General features: G+C 36.7%; 1 protein-coding gene across 3 annotated transcripts in view; it reads left to right on the top strand.

Moving 5' to 3' along the window:
- LOC149821468 (DExH-box ATP-dependent RNA helicase DExH11-like) overlaps window positions 1–20,298 on the top strand; it is a 189,862-nt gene that overhangs the window by 66,104 nt on the left and 103,460 nt on the right. For all 3 annotated transcript variants that reach the window (XR_016426758.1, XR_016426757.1, XM_089983595.1), the window contains exons 11-15: window positions 2,859–2,926; window positions 3,463–3,820; window positions 4,729–4,884; window positions 4,979–5,089; window positions 19,998–20,051. Coding sequence is in view for 1 of the 3 variants with exons in the window: in XM_089983595.1 (XP_089839721.1) it covers window positions 2,859–2,926; window positions 3,463–3,820; window positions 4,729–4,884; window positions 4,979–5,089; window positions 19,998–20,051 (747 nt within the window). In the remaining 2 variants the exon portion in view is untranslated. The remainder of the gene's footprint in view (window positions 1–2,858; window positions 2,927–3,462; window positions 3,821–4,728; window positions 4,885–4,978; window positions 5,090–19,997; window positions 20,052–20,298) is intronic.

Below are 20,298 nucleotides of genomic sequence, written 5' to 3'. Positions count from 1 at the left end.
AAGAAATGAAGTATTTTTCAACTTGATATGAAAAATGCATTCTTAAATGGTGATCTTAACGAATAAGTTTATATGGAACCTCCTCTAAGTATGAATCTAAATGGAAAAGTCTTAAAATTAAAAAAGGCATGATATGGTTTTAAACAAGCCCCTAAAGCTTGGTATGACAAATTTAGCAATGTCTTGATTAATTTGGGTTTTATATCTTGTTATACTGACACTGCTATCTTTGTCAAGAAAACAGGTGATCTTATAATCATTCTTCTTCTGTATGTTGATGACATGATCATCACAGGGAATGATAAAAAGAAAGTAGCAACAACAACAACAACAACGCCTTCATCCCAAAACAATTGGGGTCAGCGATATGAACCAAAAAAGAAATTCATTTTGGGTCTTCCACATGAATCCTTTTCCTCCAATCATTTCTATCCAATGCCATGTCCTCGGTGAGGTTCAAAGCATTCATATCCTTTCCTATCATCTCCATCCAAGTCTTCCTAGGCCTACCCCGACCTCTTTTAACTAATATATTTTCCCATTTCTCCAACCTTCTAACGGGAGCATCATTAGGCCTTCGCCGAATATGTCCAAACCACCGTAAACGATTCTCTCGCATCTTATTTTCAATGGGTGCAACACCTACCTTCTTACGTATCTCCTCGTTCCGAATCTTATCTTTTATAGTGTTTCCACACATCCATCTAAGCATCCGCATCTCAGCTACACTCATTTTTTGAATATGATGTCTCTTGGCAGCCCAACATTCCGTACCATATAGTAAAGCGGGTCTAATAGTCGTCCTATAAAACTTTCCCTTCAACCGCAATGGCATTCTACGATCGCACAGCACTCCAGTTGCACTTTTCCATTTCATCCACCCAACCTTTATCCTATGATTTACATCTCCATCAATTTCTCCATACTTTTGAATGATGGATCCCAAATATTTGAAATAATCATTCACCGGTATTTCTTGCTCACCAAGCTTCACTACACTCCCATCACTACTCCGTTGCTTACTAAACCGACATTCCATATATTCAGTTTTACTCTTACTCAACTTAAAACCTCTAGCTTCCAATGTTTGTCTCGATAATTCTAACTTAGCGTTAACCCCAGCTCTAGACTCATCAATCAAAACAATATCATCAGCAAACAACATACACCACGGTACATTTTTCTTGAATTGATCTCGTAAGCTCATCCATCACTATCACAAATAGGAAAGGGCTTAAAGCAGATCCTTGATGTAACCCAACCGTTATAGGATAAAAAGAAAGTAGATGAGGTTAAATTCGTTCTAAAGGAAACTTTTGATATGTCTGACTTGGGTTATCTGAGATATTTTTTAGGTATTGAAGTGGCGTATTCTCCTCGTAGATATATCTTTTCTCAAATGAAATTGGCAGTTGATATTTGCACGAAGTCAAGGATTTCAGATGCCAAAACTGTCGAGACCCTTGAAGTTATAAATGCAAAACTCAGACTTGAAGATGGTGTTTTCCTTGAAGATCCTACGCCTTATCGCCAATTGATTGACTCTCTCACCTACCTATCCATCACCCCGTCCGGGTATAGCTCATGCGGTTTATGCTGCAAGCCAGTTTTAGCATGATCCTACTTCTGTACATATGGCGGCCATGATGAAGATTGTGCACTACATCAAGAACACCATCTCTAAAGGGCTTTTCTTATCCTCTTCTTCATCTCTTGACTTAATTGCTTATATTGATGCTGATCGGGGAGAAAGTCCCAATGATCGAATCTCAGTCACTGGTTTTTGTGTTTTCTTAGGGGAATCACTTATCTCTTGGCGGTGTAAGAAGCAACAAAAAGTTTCTTTCTCTTCTACTGAAGTCGAATATCGGGCGATGGCAATGACAACTATGAAAATAGTATGGATTAGAAGTCTTCTCATTGACATGGGCATCTTCATTTCTACTCCTACCAAGATGTGTTGTGACAACAAGAGTGCCATTTATATTGCTAGCAACCACACTTTTCACGAACGTACAAGGCATAATAAGATGGATTGTCACTATGTTTGAGACAAATACCTCAAAGGGACCATTTCATTGTCATATGTTACTTCAGAGTTTCAATTAGCAAACTTCTTCACCAAAGCTCTACCAGCTCCAAGATTTATGTTCCTTCTTGACAAACGTTCCGTCTTCTCCCCGTAAAGTTTGAGGGGGGTGTTAAATTATATACTTAAATATATATATATATTTAAGTATATAATTCTGTTGTATAACCAAAATACCCGATAGGGGTATTTTGGTAATATCGCTATGTATTTTACTTTTAATTATTTTTCTTTTTCTTCTTTCTTCTTTCTTCTTTTTTCCTTTTTTTTATTTCTTTATATTTATTAGTTTTGGACCACATAAAGGGGCCCCACCTTCTAGTTGTTGGGGCCCCAAACGGTCATAAATATGACCGTTTGGGGCTCCCAACGGCTAGAAGGGAGTCCTTCTATGTGGTCCCTTGGGTCCTCCCTTCTCTATAAATTGAGGGCTCCTCCCTCATTCATGTATGGCTTTTATTCTCTTCTTTTCTTTCTTTCAATAAAGTTATTTTTGCCTTTGAAGGCTTTTCACCCCTTAGTGGGTTATTTGCACTTGTATTGTGCTTGTGTTCTCTTTTGCACATTGTGTGCTTGTGTTGTTGGCTTCCTTGCTTCTCCTCTATTCGCATGTTGGTGCTTCCGCGTCTTTCATTACAAATGTTTCTTTAGGCTTCTAGTGTCCTTTGCTGAGCATGTTACATCTCTTTATCCTGTTAATTTTCTCTTGACAGCTGCACCATTGTTTCCTTATTTTTCGGCTCTAATACATGACTTAACATCTACTTAGGTGCCAAATACGTTAGAGTTTGCAGATTGGATTGGGCGGACAAAACAAAAGAAAATTCGTGTTACTGGGTAGGTTATTTTTCTGATGCATTTAGTATGATAGATAGTTGCAGCATTTTGACCTCTTTTTTGTTTTTTCACATATTCATAAATGGAACCTGGACTCTCAAGGGGCTAATCATCAATATAAGGATTGTTCATATGATACTACTGGATTTGATTAAAAAGAAAAATTTACTGGTTATTTCATTCTTGTCCTGTATTTTGTATATTCATCTGCATTTCTAGCATAGAATCTTACAACTTAGCTCTATGCCTGTGTAGAAGACTATTTTAGGAGATATTCTTGTGTCTTTTTCACTGTTCTGTAACTCAGTTATAGGTGGTGTAGCATAGGAGTATGATTTTTACAGAACAATCATGTTCATATGATTTTTCATTCAAGTTGTACTGTCTTCAAAATATTAAGGAGCAATAACAGTTTATAACAATTTATCCTAATTATCATTTATCTTGTCAGTTGGCAAATGACATTATTCTGAGTTCATTCGATTTGGGTTTATTCTTATCTGGCTTCACTATCTGTTTTACTTTACTTTTTTCAGAACCTCTCGAAGACCTGTCCCTTTAGAGCATTGCTTATTTTATTCTGGGGAATTCTATAAAATATGTGAGAATGAAACATTTTTGCCTCAAGGACTGAAGTCTGCTAAAGATGCATACAAGAAGAAAAATTCTAGCAAGCCTGTAGTTTCTGCTGGGATGTCGGCGAGAGCTGCGGCTCCAAGGGGGCGCCCTGAAAATCCAAATCACGGCAAAACTCAGAAATCAACAGGGCCCCAATCTACAGGAAATATGCCCCGGACTATGGGCTTCCAACAAAACAATTTAGGATTAAGGAGAACCGAATCCTCTCAATGGCTCATGCTTATAACAAAGCTTTTGAAGAAGTCACTTTTACCTGTATGTGGTTAAACCTTCTGCTTTAAATGCTTATATAGTGAGACATTATTTAGTTCTTTCCTGGCATTACTTTTGATGATCTTGAGTTGTAAACAATTCAAATTACAAGGCAAGTGGTCGGTGTTCTGACCCACAACCAACACATATTTCTGATATGGTTAGCTCATACGAGAGTGTTCGTCGGATCTGGAACATGTATGGTTAGATTTGGATGTGAAAACTGATGAACATTGTTTAGTTCTTTCTTAGCATTACTTTTTGATGATCTTGGGTTGTAAATAATTTAAATTAGGGATGGAAATGATTGGAGTTCTGTCCCAGAACTGATACATGTTATGTGATATGGGTAGCTCATATTGAAGTGAGTGTCAGATCCAGAACATGTATGATTGAAACTGGGTGTGAAACCTGATAGACATATGAGGTCACATCTAGGTCATATTCATTCCAAACTAATGCCCTTTCCCTTAAGAAAAATGGCTATTGCCTGTAAGGACAGGTGGCACAAAGCTGAGATCAGATAAGGATGTGTGCCTTCAAGGAGAGATGGGAGTTGGATCTGGAACCAATTACCAATAAGAAATATAGTCTTGGTTCAAGCATGTTTTGACCCATATCCTCCTCATTTGCATCTTTAATTTAAATATATGGTAACTTGAGACTGGATTGTACGTATCAGCAGGTATTCCTGGATTCTGTGAATATTAAAATCACACATTTTTTTGGTGTATGCATGCATGGGTGCATGTGTTTGTGTGTGCATGTCTTGATGCATCTTTGTGTTTCGTTGTCTTACTTCCAGGACCCTGTATGCTGCATTGCATCTTGTCATCCTGCATTCATGTGCATTTGTGCTTTTAAATTTTTAATACTTGTTTACTGGTTTCTGCTTCTGCTTGTTGTCTTAGGCGGTCATATTTTGCTTTTCAAAGAATCGATGTGATAAATCAGCGAACAGTCTGACCAGTGCTGACTACACTACCAGCTCCGAGAAAAGTGAGATTCGTGTTTTCTGTGACAGGGCATTTTCAAGATTGAAGGGGTCTGACAGGGACCTTCCCCAGGTTTTCTAATGTTCATGGTTACGAACTTGAAACAATATGTTCAATCATTTATGCTCTTTATATCATAGGGTTTCAAACTAAGTTCTGAATGTAGGTTGTTAGGGTCCAAAGTTTGTTACAGAGGGGAATTGGCGTACACCATGCTGGACTTCTTCCGATTGTCAAGGAGGTTGTTGAGATGCTCTTCTGTCGTGGTTTTATTAAGGTTCTCTCCCTCTCTTGTTTCTATGTGGTTATCTACATAACTTCTTGTGGTTCATGGCATTTGGTTGATACCAGTAATTGCACCAAAAGGTATTGAGGTCCTCTCTCTCTCTCTCTATATATATATATATATATATATATAGAGAGAGAGAGAGAGAGAGAGAGAGAGAGAGAGAGAGAGCTGGAAATATGATAACTGCCGTGTTAACTGCGATTTTCATGGATTTTTGTTCTTTTCTCTTGAATCTAACTGTACGGATGTGATCTACATGCTTGGTTTTATAAGGACCAACACTTGAATTTTGATTATGATGCATAAACAATTTTTTTTTAAGGCTTTAAAATCAACGGCTCATAATCTTCATAAGTATCAAGCATCCAAAAATCATATTTTTTATTGAAAATATATGATCCAACAATTGATTCCTAGCAAATTCACCATGTTGAACACATCTATATGGTTGGATTTGCAAAGAAAGCATTGAAAATGCCCAATTCACATGATAGTTCTCATATTCTAGTATTTATATTTAACGTTGACAGCTCATTGTAGATTCTAATCAAGCACCTTTCAAAATCCCATGTTTATTGTTAAAATATATATGTGTATATATATTATATTATGTATATATTTCAATTTTATAATAGTTAATGCCTTATAAGGGTATTTTTGTCTTTTCACATGTAATAATAACTGTTTATTAGAAACAATTGTTTTCCTATTATTATTTTTTATCTTACTTTTTGTAAATTACCTTGGCCATTGGGGGCTCTATGGTCTTTTGACCATAGAGTCATTGGGGTTCCCCAACGGTCATAAATATGGCTGCTGGGAGCTCTTAACGACTTTATGTGGGAGCTCTCAATGACCTCCTTTTCATGTACAATGTGTATAAGTAGGGGTGGTGTTCTCCCCTATTCTTTAATGCTTTTAGCTAAAGCATATGCTCAATACAAGATATATTTTTTACTTTTTGTGTTGCCCTTTGTTGGCTATTGTATTGTCCCACATTGGACTTGTGCTTGTGCACCTTGCATTTGCAATGTTGTAAGCCCTTATAGGCTTTTGTTTTATATTTTTCGCCTTTTCATTACATAGTATCAGAGCCATAGTGCTCTTGGTCTTATGGAAAATAGTCATAAAGTGTTTGTGATTGTGAGAAAGCTTCATCAAGTGTTCGTGTGTGCGTGGCGACTCAAGCGGATGTGTTCTTCCGTATTCTTCTCTCTCTCTTCTACCACTCAAAATGGAGCATGAACAAAAAATTGATCTATCTTTCAAGCTAAATGGCTCCAACTACATGGTGTGGGCATCTGCGATGAAAAATAACCTCAAAGAAAAAAAGTTTGGAGATATGTGATGGGCACTATATCGGAACTTCAACTCAAACTCACCAAACTAGAAGGAGATCAAGAAAAAACTTTAGAAGGAGATGCTCGAATGAAAGCTATTCAAGATCATCAATCTAAGGTAAAATATTGAGAAAGTAACCATAAAAAAATTCTTTCATTGTTTATGAATAATGTTGAGCTCAAAATATGTGCCAATATTATAAAATTTTGTAAAGTCAATGAGTCATGGTTCTTTATGAAGGGTATCTATACCCAAAAGGACCTTGCAAGACAAATTTTCTTGCAAGAGAAAATACAAACCATCAAACAAGGGGATATGAGTGTTCACGATTATTTTAGGGAAATTGGCCCTCTATGGCATGAGTTAACAGTTTTTGAGCCCAAGTGGGTTGCTAGTGAAGATGTGGAGCTAAGAAGAAAACAAATAAAAAAAGAACACTTTTTCCAATTTTTACATGAGCTTCGGCTTGAATTTAAACAAGTTAGATATCCTCTTTCCATAGATCTAAACCTATGCCTGTGGAAGTTGCGGTTGCTGAGATATGCTAATAAGAAACTCGTTTTGGTATGATTAAGGGAGGAGATGAAGTGTTGGCGGTTTCTAAACCCAACAACCATGTGAAATTTTACAAGCCTTCACATTTTGGAAGGCAAAATAATTATAGTGGAAATAATAACTATGTGGTGACTATAGAAAAGCCATTTGTCATCATTGTTATGAATTGGGATGTATAAGACCAAATTGTCCCAATCTCAATGATACCTCTAAGAACAAAGTGGCTTCCGTTGAAGAATCCACACTAAAGCGAGAAGAATCATTTAAAAAAAGGGACATTTTTTCACTTTCTCAACTATCAGAGGCACTTCAATAATTACTCAAATCTCCATAAACTTCGAGTGCTGCGATAGCCTCATCCTCTCTTCCAAATATGTGTTCTTGGATCTTGATTTAGGAGTTTCATTTCACATGACACCTCATGAGAATGGTCTATCCGATTTATGCACTAATTCAAAACCTTCTTATGTTTTTACTGTCGATGGAACATCTTTGCAAATTAAAAGTATTGGAACCTTAGATTATTCTCAAAACTTTTTTATTCCAAAAGTTAGGGTCGTTTCAAAATTGAATTTAAATCTTTTTTTGGTTTCACAAATTTTTGATATGGATGTGAAATCTCTTTCTCATCTAAGGGTTGCTCCATGCAGGATCTCTGGTCTGTGAAGCAGATTGACAAGGCCATAGGAGGGGTGATCTCTACTTTATACAACAAACAACAACAACAACTACGCCTTCATCCCAAAACAATTGGGGTCAGCGATATGAACCAAAAAAGAAATTCAATTTGGGTCTTCCACATGAATCCTTTTCCTCCAATCATTTCTATCCAATGCCATGTCCTCGGTGAGGTTCAAAGCATTCATATCCTTTCCTATCATCTCCATCCAAGTCTTCCTAGGCCTACCCCGACCTCTTTTAACTAATATATTTTCCCATTTCTCCAACCTTCTAACTGGAGCATCATTAGGCCTTCGCCGAATATGTCCAAACCACCGTAAACGATTCTCTCGCATCTTATTTTCAATGGGTGCAACACCTACCTTCTTACGTATCTCCTCGTTCCGAATCTTATCTTTTATTGTATTTCCGCACATCCATCTCAGCATCCGCATCTCAGCTACACTCATTTTTTGAATATGATGTCTCTTAGCAGCCCAACATTCCGTACCATATAGTAAAGCGGGTCTAATAGTCGTCCTATAAAACTTTCCCTTCAACCGCAATGGCATTCTACGATCGCACAGCACTCCAGTTGCACTTTTCCATTTCATCCACCCAACCTTTATCCTATGATTTACATCTCCATCAATTTCTCCATACTTTTGAATGATGGATCCCAAATATTTGAAATAATCATTCACCAGTATTTCTTGCTCACCAAGCTTCACTACACTCCCATCACTACTTCGTTGCTTACTAAACCGACATTCCATATATTCAGTCTTACTCTTACTCAACTTAAAACCTCTAGCTTCCAATGTCTGTCTCCATAATTCTAACTTAGCATTAACCCCAGCTCTAGACTCATCAATCAAAACAATATCATCAGCAAACAACATACACCATGGTACATTTTCTTGAATTGATCTCGTAAGCTCATCCATCACTATCGCAAATAGGAAAGGGCTTAAAGCAGATCCTTGATGTAACCCAACCGTTATCGGAAAATTGGTTGTCACCCCTCCACAAGTGCGGACATTGGTTACTACTCCTTCATACATATCTTTAATTATACTAATGTACTTGAGAGAAACACCTTTCTTCATCATTGTCCCCAGAGAACGTCCCTAGGTACTCTATCGTAAGCCTTCTCTAAATCAATAAAAACCATATGCAAATCTTTGTTCCTCTCTCTATATCTTTCAATAAGTTGTCTAAGAAGATGTATAGCTTCCATAGTTGATCTTCCAGGCATAAAACCAAACTGATTCTCCGATATCATGACAACCTTCCTCAACCTAGACTCAATCACCCTCTCCCAAAGTTTCATAGTATGACTCATGAGTTTTATACCACGATAGTTTGTGCAATCTTGTATATCACCCTTATTCTTATATAAAGGCACCAAAGTACTCTTCCTCCACTCATTAGGCATCTTATTTGTTCGCCAAATCAAGTTAAAAAGATTTGTCAACCATTCTAAACCTTTCTCTCCCAAGCATTTCCAAGCCTCGATAGGTATACCATCTGGGCCAACTGCCCTTCTTGATTTCATTTTCTTCAAAGCCTCTGCAATTTCTTTCTTTTGAATCTTGCGCATGAAGTCACGATTTATCTCATGAAAAGGAATGGAGAAGTCTCCAAGATCTTGAGCATGACTATCATTAAAAAGCTTATCAAAATAATCTTTCCATCTCTCCTTAATCTCCTCATCTTTGACTAAAACCCTTTGCGTTTCATCTTTGATACATCTAACCATACCCAAATCCTTCGATTTCCTATCTCTCATCTTTGCAAGCCTATAAATATCCTTCTCGCCTTCTTTGGTATCCAACTTGTCATAAACCTCCTTATATACCTTAGCCCTCGCGTTTCAAACAACTTTTTTAGCTTCCTTCTTTGCTATCATATACTTCTCCAAATTCTCATTATCACGACTCTTAGATTTCTATAACACTCTCTTTTAACCTTAATAGCTAATTTGACATCCTCGTTCCACCATGATGTATCCTTACCTAGTGGTGCACCGCCTTTAGACTCACCCAATACCTCCTTAGCTACTTTTCTCATGCCACCCGCTATCTTATTCCACATTGATTCTGAATCCTCCTCGAGACACCAATCAACTTCTTTAACTACCTGCTCTACAAACATTCCTTGTTTAGCTCCTTTCAGTGCCCACCACTTAATTCTAGGATCTATCCTATGTCTATCTCTTTTGCGGCATTGTCTAATTCTAAGATCTAAAATTAAGACTCTATGTTGTGTAGCTACACTTTCTCCCGGTATAACCTTACAATCGATGCAACAACCCCTATCTCTCTTTCTAAGTAGGAAAAAATCTATCTGACTCGTATTAACCCCACTTTTAAATGTTACTAAGTGAGACTCCCTCTTCCTAAACCAAGTGTTTGCTAAGATCATATCATAGGACAAACAAAAATCTAAAATCCTTTCTCCACTTTCATTTCTTTCTCCTATACCATAGCCTCCATGGATACTCTCAAATCCATCCCTACTAATGCCTACATGTCCATTAAGGTCACCGCCGATGTAAAGCTTTTCTCCATAAGATATCCCTTGTACTACTCCATCTAAATCTTCCCAAAATTGATGCTTAATGGAATCATCTAAACCTACTTGAGGTGCATAAACACTAATAATATTAATAATATCCGTACCTAATACTAATTTAATAAGTAAAATTCTATCACCCTTCCTACGAACCTCAACTACATTATCTATAAACTGACGACTCATAACAATCCCTACTCCATTCCTTTTTCTATTTATTCCTGTATACCAAATCTTATATCCCCAAGGTTCTATCACTTTAGCTTTCTCACCTACCCATTTGGTCTCTTGAAGACATAAAATATCAATCTTTCTCCTACACATAACATCTACTAACTCTACCAACTTACCAGTTAAAGACCCTATGTTCCAAGTGGCTAACCTAATTTTATGGTCTTGGACTAACTTCTTTACCCCCACCCGTCCAACAAAGTGAGGGAACCCTTGCCTATTTGACACCACACCCGGGCGCCGATGTGACGCGTCGCTTCTGGGCGACGACCTAGCAACCCTTGCCCATTTATCACTGCCTCCGGGCCTAGAGAGTACAACGCGTCGCTCAGTAGGGAACGCCCCAACGAAGTGATCTCTACTTTATGAACTCCCTAAATCTCCCTTTGAAATCTTTTTGTAATTATGTTCAACATAAGGATATTGAAACTTGGCATAAAAGACTTGGACTTCCAAGCTATTAAAAGATGTATCTTTTCTTTTTTGGGAAAAAAATTTGTAATGAAAAAGATTTAATTTGCAAAAATTGTATCTTTGGAAAGATAAAATCTTTTCCATTCCCTGATAAAACATGTCTCTAAAAGCCCTTTTGAATTAGTGCATTCGGATGTTCGGTCATATCAAAATGAGATTATTCATATTATGTTACATTTATTGATGATTTCACAAGATATGTGTGAATCTACTTCTTTAATTTCAAATCCGAGATACTCTTTTTTAAAAAAAAATTATATGACTGTCAAAAATCAATTTCAAGACAACATTTTCATCCTTACATTCGAATCGAGTGGTGAATATTTCTTCAATGAATTTCAAAATTTTTTAAAACAAAATGCGATTTGCCATAAAAAATCTTGTCATAGAACTCCTCAACAAAATGGATTAGCCGAAAGAAAACATAGGTGCATTATGGAAACCACTAGGATCCTACTTATCTCTAAAGATGTTCCGAAAAGTTTTTGGGCTGAGGCCATTCTAACATCAATCTATTTGATAAATTGAATGCCCTATCATCTTTCTAAAATGTTTCTCTATATGCAAAACTATTTGAAAGAACACCTGATTTTAAGCGTTCACGTATTTTTGGTTGTAAGTGTTTTATTCTCTTACATAAAAGAGATAAATTATCCCCAAAAGCCATTAAATGTGCCTTCATGGGTTATGGAAGAAACCAAAATGGTTATAGATGTTTTCACTTTAAGAATAACAAACTTTATGTTTCTAAGGATGTGACCTTTTTATAAAATGAAAATGGACTTGAGAAAACTAAGGAAAAAGAGGAAGTAGATTATACTTTTTAATTTTCTGATATCTTGCCACAAGAAGAATCAACTTCTTATGATGTTTCTTTGAATGATAATGAAGATGGTGATAATAATGGGCATCCTAATGATGAGAATGCCAAATCACCATTAAGTAATGATGGTATTAATGCCAAATCACCATTAAGTAATGATGATATTATTGATAGACCCATGCATGTGTATACCCGACGTGAGCAAAAAAATCTTCCAAGTGCTTTAGAAAAATATTCACATAATTCTTCTATAGAAGAGAAACCCCACTTAGAAGATCCATTCGTGTCTCTATCCCACCAAGTAGATTTGCATCTTATGATACTTTAACTCCAAACTATAAAGCATGCTTAATAGCTTTACACTCATATTATGAACTATTAGATGTCCTTAAAAAGGCTAAAACTTAGGAAGTAGCTCCATTACCCTTAGGAAAAAAGCTATAGGGTGTAGATGAGTTTTTAAAGTTAAAACCAAGAGTGATGAGAAGTTAGAAAGGTATAAAGCTAGGTTAGTGCCAAAGAATATTCTCAAGAATACGGAATTAACTATGAGCATACTTTTGCACTAGTAGCTAGAATGATGTGTGTTAGGACCCTCATAGTTGTTGCATCTATTAAAAAATGGCCAATATATCAACTTGATGTTAAAAACGCTCTTCTCAATGGTGAATTAAATGAGGTGATTTATATGAATCCTCCGTTGTGATTTAGTATTGAAAATGTAACGACCCCAACTCATACCCTTTGAAAATGCAGAATATTTTTTTTTTATAACAGTGCAAAAAACTTTCCAGAGACCCGGGGTCCTCACAGTTCCAATTCCAATTGGATAGCCCAAACACCACAAACGGACTTGCAACCATCATCCATAAGAACCAAAACAATTTCTTTATTTATAAATCATAGTAAATTTCAGAGACAATGTTTTATTCGACTGAAAATAAAGCAACAACTGAAAAAAACAAGAATTGAAACAAAAGAAAGAACCACTCTGTCCCTTGCTAAAGCTGTCAAGCCCAAGTATGACTCTCATCCATTCCCAGTAGCCAGTCCAACTTCACTGCCCACCATTTCCTGTAAAAAACCAACAAAGTAGGGTGTCAGAACCGAAATTCTGAGCACAGCTACTTTTAAAGAAACCAGGTGAGGCAAAGAACATGGATAAGATTTCATGTAATGATTTGAGTGAGTGCAGATATAACAATTTGCAGTGTCTAACAATTCATACATGCGATAGATTGCATATACTCACCAATCGAGAACATTAAAGCAATACCATATATCAAAAACTAAATAACCAAACCTTACAACATGCTCTTAGGAAGTAAATAACATACACCCACCATTTTATCATGATTTAGAGAACAATTTAATTATGCATGATCTAGTGCATACCAGGAAAATGCATGGTTATGTGCAATGCATGATTCCTTTTGTTATCTTTCATTTAAGTTTCCCTTTTCTATATACATGCCCTATTAAATACACGCAACTTTAAGTTCCTCTTTTTAATTACCGTTGCCCGCGGATACACCAAGTGGGTACAATCCCCGAGGTTAAGTAGGTTCTCAGGGTAGCTTAACACACCATTTATATTTTATTACTGGGTTTTAACTTAGCCCTCGACCAAATCACCTTCGGAACATTAGACCTCCACGTCTAATGTCGGGGACACACGGGACACCCCACGCTCACATGTGCCACTTTCTTGGTACAAAAACAACCACAATTGTGATCTACACACCACCCCCAGGTAAAGTGGCGGACTTCTTCTAAAACTGTGGCTAAAAGAAGGAACCTCAATATCGGGTTTAGGGGACAAAATTACAGCACACGAAGTTTTTATATCCTCACAGTCTCCCCAAGACATATCTAAGATCTCCATTCTCTAGATGGAAGATTGCAAAACATATATTACACTGTTCTTTATTATGTTTTTAATTTACCTCAATTCTTTAAGTTTGCAACACCATATGCAAAAGTAAAGTGAAAACCCGCATCTTCCCTTGCGGGAACCCTTACGGAACTCCAGCCCGTGAGGACTACTAGAACAGTGTAGTAGTGTGCCATACCAACTTATGTGGTTTAAGTGATGCAGTAAAAAACATATGTGAAAGAAAAACAAACCCACGACTCTCCAGGTCGATGATGGTCCAATTAGGCTATCAATGCATCACATAATAAAACCAAGTAGTGTTTATTCATAACACTAGGCGAAAGTGCCAAATGCGCGAAAGTGCCAAATGCACGTGTACTCATGCAAATATAAACCCAATCATAAGCATGTCATTTCTCAATCATATGCATCCTTGTTATGTGTGTTACCTACATCACATACATGTATTCACCAATGCATACCTCTTTTGAGTGTGTGAGTGTGCATATACATTACACATTCTCATCAAGCATACATACTCACAAAAATATCAATAACCGATCTATGATCACATTAATGATTACATAATCAGGGCAATTAACTTCTGCTTAACAAGGTCAATCACATATACATATCACTGGGCAGAACTTATGAGCACATAAATTAACCTATCATGGAATGAACCGTATTATGACTAGCATTAACCATGACGAACATAGGTATGCTATTGAGCGTATTCCAACATGCATCGGGCTGCTGCTATGCCTATTACAACATCGGTACAACCAACACACCCCCATAGTTTCATAACAAAATGTTTATTTTCTGTTTGGGCACCGAAACAACCCGCACATATGTAGTTTCATGACAGGACTATCATTTTCTGTTCAATACTGAAACTGATTTCTTTTTCCTTTCTAAATTCTAGGCAGAGAAGTCGGTTTTGTTAAGAAAACCGTGATACAGAACTGACCGTACGGTCGCTTCTGGATGTGCACCTCAAGCTTATCATAATCATAAATGATGTGCAAAACCGCCTTATTAGGATTAAATTTATGCATTTAGACTTCTCTTAACAGGCAAATATATCATTTGAACGATCATCAAAGGAAGAACAAAAAACATAGGCATAAACATATGTCCAATAATCATGCAAAACTCATTTAGGCCATTCAAACATGTACTAGAATGCAGGGAAAAATTCTGCATATATTAGAATGTAAGCACAAGGGAACACAAAAGTAAGCACATTCTGGCATATATTAGAATGCAGGGAAAACTCATTTATGTATTTTTGTTTATTTATTTTTTTTAATGTGGATTCATGTCCATATATTTTAGGCTCGACAAACTATGTTGCCATCCACGTCCAATTGCCTGCATCATTCACCCATTCTAACATAAATTTAACAATTTCATAAAGTAAGCATTTTGATTCTTAATCCTGACACCTGTTGTTATAAACCTATATATATATGTATATATATTACACTCAACAAAGATCACTGATATTCCTATAGGATTGATCAAAAATAGATTTCCAGAACCCTTTGATGAAACAACAAACTCGATTATCACGGATCCTCTCTTGAAGTCCAACAAAAGTGTAGCTATCATGAATATTTTATAGCAATCAATAATATAAAAAAATTTGACATTTCCAGGGCCATGCTTTTATATGTATACACTTGAATCAAAGTACATACTGTGGACTAATTACACAGGAACAACACATAATTTACCCGAGATTAACATTTTGAGCAAGAAGCTTAGCTTAGGTATTGAGATTACCCTAGACCCCCAATTTAGTAACCCTTAACTGAAAATAGACCCCAAATTTTATTTTATTTTATGATCATGGCAGTTGGAACCCCCAAATTTGGTTGATTTAGGGTTTCTGTCAACCCTCATATCCTCCTCCCATTCCCTTGTTCGTGACAACCGAAACCCCCAAATCAAAGATTTGGGGTTTCCGATGTGGGATTTACCATAATCCCCAACTATCACAACCTAAGCACATTCAATAATCCAAAAAAAAAAACACAACATCCTACCAACCATGCGGAGTCCCTTGGGTTTCTCAGCTCGAATCCATACACGGAATCACACCCATCTTCGATTCCTCACCCAGACTCCAAAGAAGAACCATACCTTTTTCTTGTTGGTTTTTCGTCGATCGGAGACAACCGTTGCGAGAGAAGGGTCGACTGAGGTCAATCTCCCCACTGTCGAACTCAGGTTGAGGGGAAACAACGAGGAAGAGGAAGAAGAAGCTCCGCTTGACAAGGGTGGCGTGTATGCCTGCTGCGGGTGGGAAGCTGCCGACGATGGAGGCTCTGACGATGTGCACGAAAACGAGAGGGAGAGATGAGAGAGAGATGTGGGAGGAGAGAACAAGGGTACCGACCTTTTATGATGGAGGAGGCCCTCCGAAAGTGGCGGAGGCCGTTACCACATCTCCGGCGGCTGCGGCTTATCCACCCCCCTCTCTTCCTTGCGATCGGGGTTAGGGTTCTCTCTGAACCCTACCGTCTGTTAAAAGAATCGGGCAACCTTTATCCGGTTGCCTTATTAAAACCCCCCTCCTTTTTTTATCATTTTAACGAGTGGGCCTGGTTCGGGTCTGCGACTCGGGATCCAAACCCGGTCGCAGTTTTGGACCCGTGCCTCCCACTCGGTATGGATCCACAGATTGGATCCAAATGGATCCAATCGTGGATCCCCTAAAAATACTTATATATATATATTTATATATATTTAATCATTTATATGTATATATATGGTATTTTACCTATATCCATAAGGATCCTATCTGGGTCTTGGATCCGGAATGTGGATCCCAAGCCCATTTATGCATTATATACATAGCTATCACTTGAATAATTTGATTAATTAAAAATTTTGCACTTATATATATACATATAAGTTTATACGAGATAAATATATACGTAAAGATCCCTTTATGGGTCCCGGATCCGAGACTTGGATCCCAGGCCCAAATCAAAATGTTATAAAGTTTGTATTATAATATATCTAAATAAATACCTAGAAAATTGCGGTTATTACAGAAAAAGGGAAAACTATTCGACTTAAAAAGGCCTTGTATGGTCTTAAACAAGCTTCTAAGTTCTGGTACGATAGATTTAGTAGTGTTATGCCTCATTTGGGTTTTCATTCTTACTATATTGACATTGCTCTTTTTTTTAAAAGTATATGTTCTAAGGTTGTTATACTTCTACTTTATGTAGATGACATAATAATCACGGGACATGATAAACATGTGGTTATTGATATTAAAAATGTTTTAAAAGAAAATTTTGATATGTTTTACTTGGTTTTTTTGCAATATTTTTTAGGTATTAAAGTTGCTTACTCTCTCGAGGGTATATTCTTTCTCAAATAAAGTTTGCTGTTGACATTTGTGCGAAGTTTAACATTTCAGATAAGAAAGTGAAAATCTTTGAGGTGATTAATGCTAAATTAAAGATTGAAGATGAAACTCTTCTCGAAGATCCTACACTGTATCGTTAACTGATCGGGTCAGTCACTTGTCAATCACCAGATCGGATATAGCTCATGCAATTCACTCTCTCTGTTAATTTCAGCATGCTCTGACAGCTGTGCACATGAGTCTTGTGTTAAGAATTATCAGACCATAACAAAAGAAGTTTTCTTATCTTCATTTTATTTCTTAGATTTGCTTGCTTATTCTGATGCTGATTGGGGAGAAAATCCCAATGATAGAATCTCAACTATAGGTTTTTGTATTTTTTTAGGAGATTCTTTAATTTCATGGAGATTCAAAAAACAACAAAAAATATCCTTATCTTCAACTGAAGTTGAATATCGTGCAATGACTACGATAACAATAGAACTTGTATGGTTAAAAAGTCTTCTCAGCATATGAGAGTACTCATCTCAAAACCTTCAAAGATGTGTTGCGACAATAAGAGTGCAATCTACATTGCAAGCAACCACACATTCCATGAGCAAACCAAACACATTGAGATGGATTGCCATTATGTACGTGATGAGTATTTGAGAGGAACTATTACGTTTTCGAATGTTACATCGGAGTACCAGCTTGCAGATTTCTTTACCAAAGCTCTTCCAGTACCTTGATTTATTTTGCTTCTTAACAAACTTTCGGTCACTTCATATATATATATATATCTGTGTGTGTGGAGGAGAAGGATTCATGTGGAAGACCCAGAATGATTTTCTTTTTTGGTTCATATCGCCGACCCCAATTGTTTTGGGATGAAGGCGTAGTTGTTGTGATATATGTGTGTGTGTATTTATATATATATTTTCAATTTTATAATAGTTAATGTCTTATAAGGGCATTTTGGTCTTTTCATATGTAATAATAATTGTTTATTAGAAACATTTATTTTTATTTTCCTTTTTGTAAATTACCTTGGCCATGGGGGGCTCTGACCATAGAGTCGTTGGGGCTCCTCTACGGTCATAATTATGACCATTGGGAGCTCCCAATGGCCTCCCTCTCATGTACAACTGGTATAAATAGGAGTGGTGTTCCCCACTATTCTTTAATGCTTTTAGCTAAAGCATATGCTCAATAAAAGATATTTTTTTACCTTTTGTGTTGCCCTTTGTTGGCTATTGTATTGTCCCACAGTGGACTTGTGCTTGTGCACCTTGTGTTTGTGATCTTGTAAGCCCTTAGAGGCATTTGTTTTATATTTTTTGCTATTTTAATACAGTTGATAGGTCGATGCCTATGTCATAGGGAATCTCCAACTAGGTGCCGCACCCGCACCCGATGCAGTCAACCTGACCCTGGGTGCAGTCAATGCACCCAGGGTCATTTATGTCCAACTTTTGGACTTTATATATATATATATATATATATATATATATATAATTTTTTATATTTTTTCCGCACCCTCGAACCCAAGTTTTTTGAAAGTGCCGCACCCGCACCCATGTGACATAGGTTGATGCTTTATTTGTTATTAAACATGATCAACAAGGGTGTTTTGTGTGTGTGTGTTTCTTTCATTTAGACAATATCAAGGCATATTTGTTAGTTCTCATAATGTAAGGAATATCTTTTATAGATTAATGTTTTGCTTTTTTTTCTTCCATAAAATATTTGAAAGATCCATAGTGATGACAATTAGTGGGATGCATCACTATGGCATTCCAAAGTCTGGCAGGGACAAATTACGTGGTGAGCTTATAAATTTCCAGTAAAGCACATTGATTTAATAACTGATGAGGATGTTGGAGGCAGTGTCAGGATATTATGCATCGGCATTGCATATGCACTTGAAATATGGAATTGAGCGATGCAAATCTCTCGTTGATTGGTTGAAGATCACAAAAAAATGCAAATTGTAATATAATAAAAAATCATGACCCTCCAAGTGTATTTATACATTCAAATGTGAGTGCACACACATATCTATGTCCGTGTGTGCGTGTGAATGTGAAGATCCAAACACAAACAGGCTGTAGCAAACTGAGCCTTGACTCGAGCTTGCTAGATTAATAAATGTGCTGAGCTCAGGCTTTGCTGAAGGCTCATTTATTTAAATATGCTTTGCTTGTGCCTGAAAATCTGCTCATTAAGAGCCTCTTTAAAGGTTGTGAAACACAGGTTTTAGATATATAAAATTTATGCAACATTTTATCATAAACTAACTGTTGCTATAGTGGTAACCCAGTTGCCTTTCATTCAAAACCATCTGATTTCACCCTTTACTCTTGCGACATTTTTTTAATATTTTTGAAATAAGTGGCTTGAGCTCATCAAGCTGTGCTTGAAGAAGCTAGTTGAAATTCAACTGGAGCTCAAGTCTTGTCAGGCAGTAACGAGCCGGCCTCAGAGGGCCCAAGCTTGGGCTTGGCTCGTGTACATCCCTACACACATGGAGAATTTGCATCATTTGATTCCATAACTACATATGTCTTCATGTCCTTGTTACCATTTTCTTTTATAAATTCTTTGGTTGTGCCTCCCATTATTCTATCATTGCTGAAAATCATAGTGGACACTCCTTATGAATGCATGGGATTTTCTGGGTTTCAATGAAACTTTGGGAAAGCTTCTCTTTCTGAGCTCATTGAACTTATTAAAAAATCATATATATAATCCTGCTCCCATGTATATTACTTTTGACGTGATTGTATGATTTGTGATTTTGCTTCCATCTGTATTTAGCAGTTGTGCTATTCGGTTGTTGATAATATTATAATCATTTGAATAATTTGCTGTTATTGGTCGATAATAATTCTTTACATCGTATACTTATTTCCCTGTTACATTTTCTTGCATTATTTTATTTATATGCATGATGATTGATTTTTCTTTGATGTTTAATCTTTCTTAGGTGTTGTTCTCAACAGAGACATTTGCTATGGGGGTCAATGCCCCTGCTAGAACAGTAAGTGTTTTACTAACCTTCTCTTGAATGGTAACTCAGAATCTCAGATATTTGGAGATTATTATTTCCTTGCAAGTTTCATGCTTTCTTGTCAATATTAAATATTCATCAAAAGCTTAGGAAGTAGAATTTGGTCTATTTATGAACTTTTTGCATGTTAGCATGGAGAACAAGGTTGCTGTTTTGATGGTCAAGAAGCTTTTTACTCTAGAGGTTTTCACCAGTTATGAATATCATCATTGCATGC

The sequence above is a fragment of the Nuphar pumila genome, chromosome 12 (genome assembly GCF_984573655.1).
Source record: "Nuphar pumila chromosome 12, dmNupPumi1.hap1.1, whole genome shotgun sequence".
Taxonomy (NCBI): domain Eukaryota; kingdom Viridiplantae; phylum Streptophyta; class Magnoliopsida; order Nymphaeales; family Nymphaeaceae; genus Nuphar; species Nuphar pumila.
Note: the sequence above shows the minus strand (reverse complement) of the source record. Positions and strands in the feature narration are given on the sequence as shown.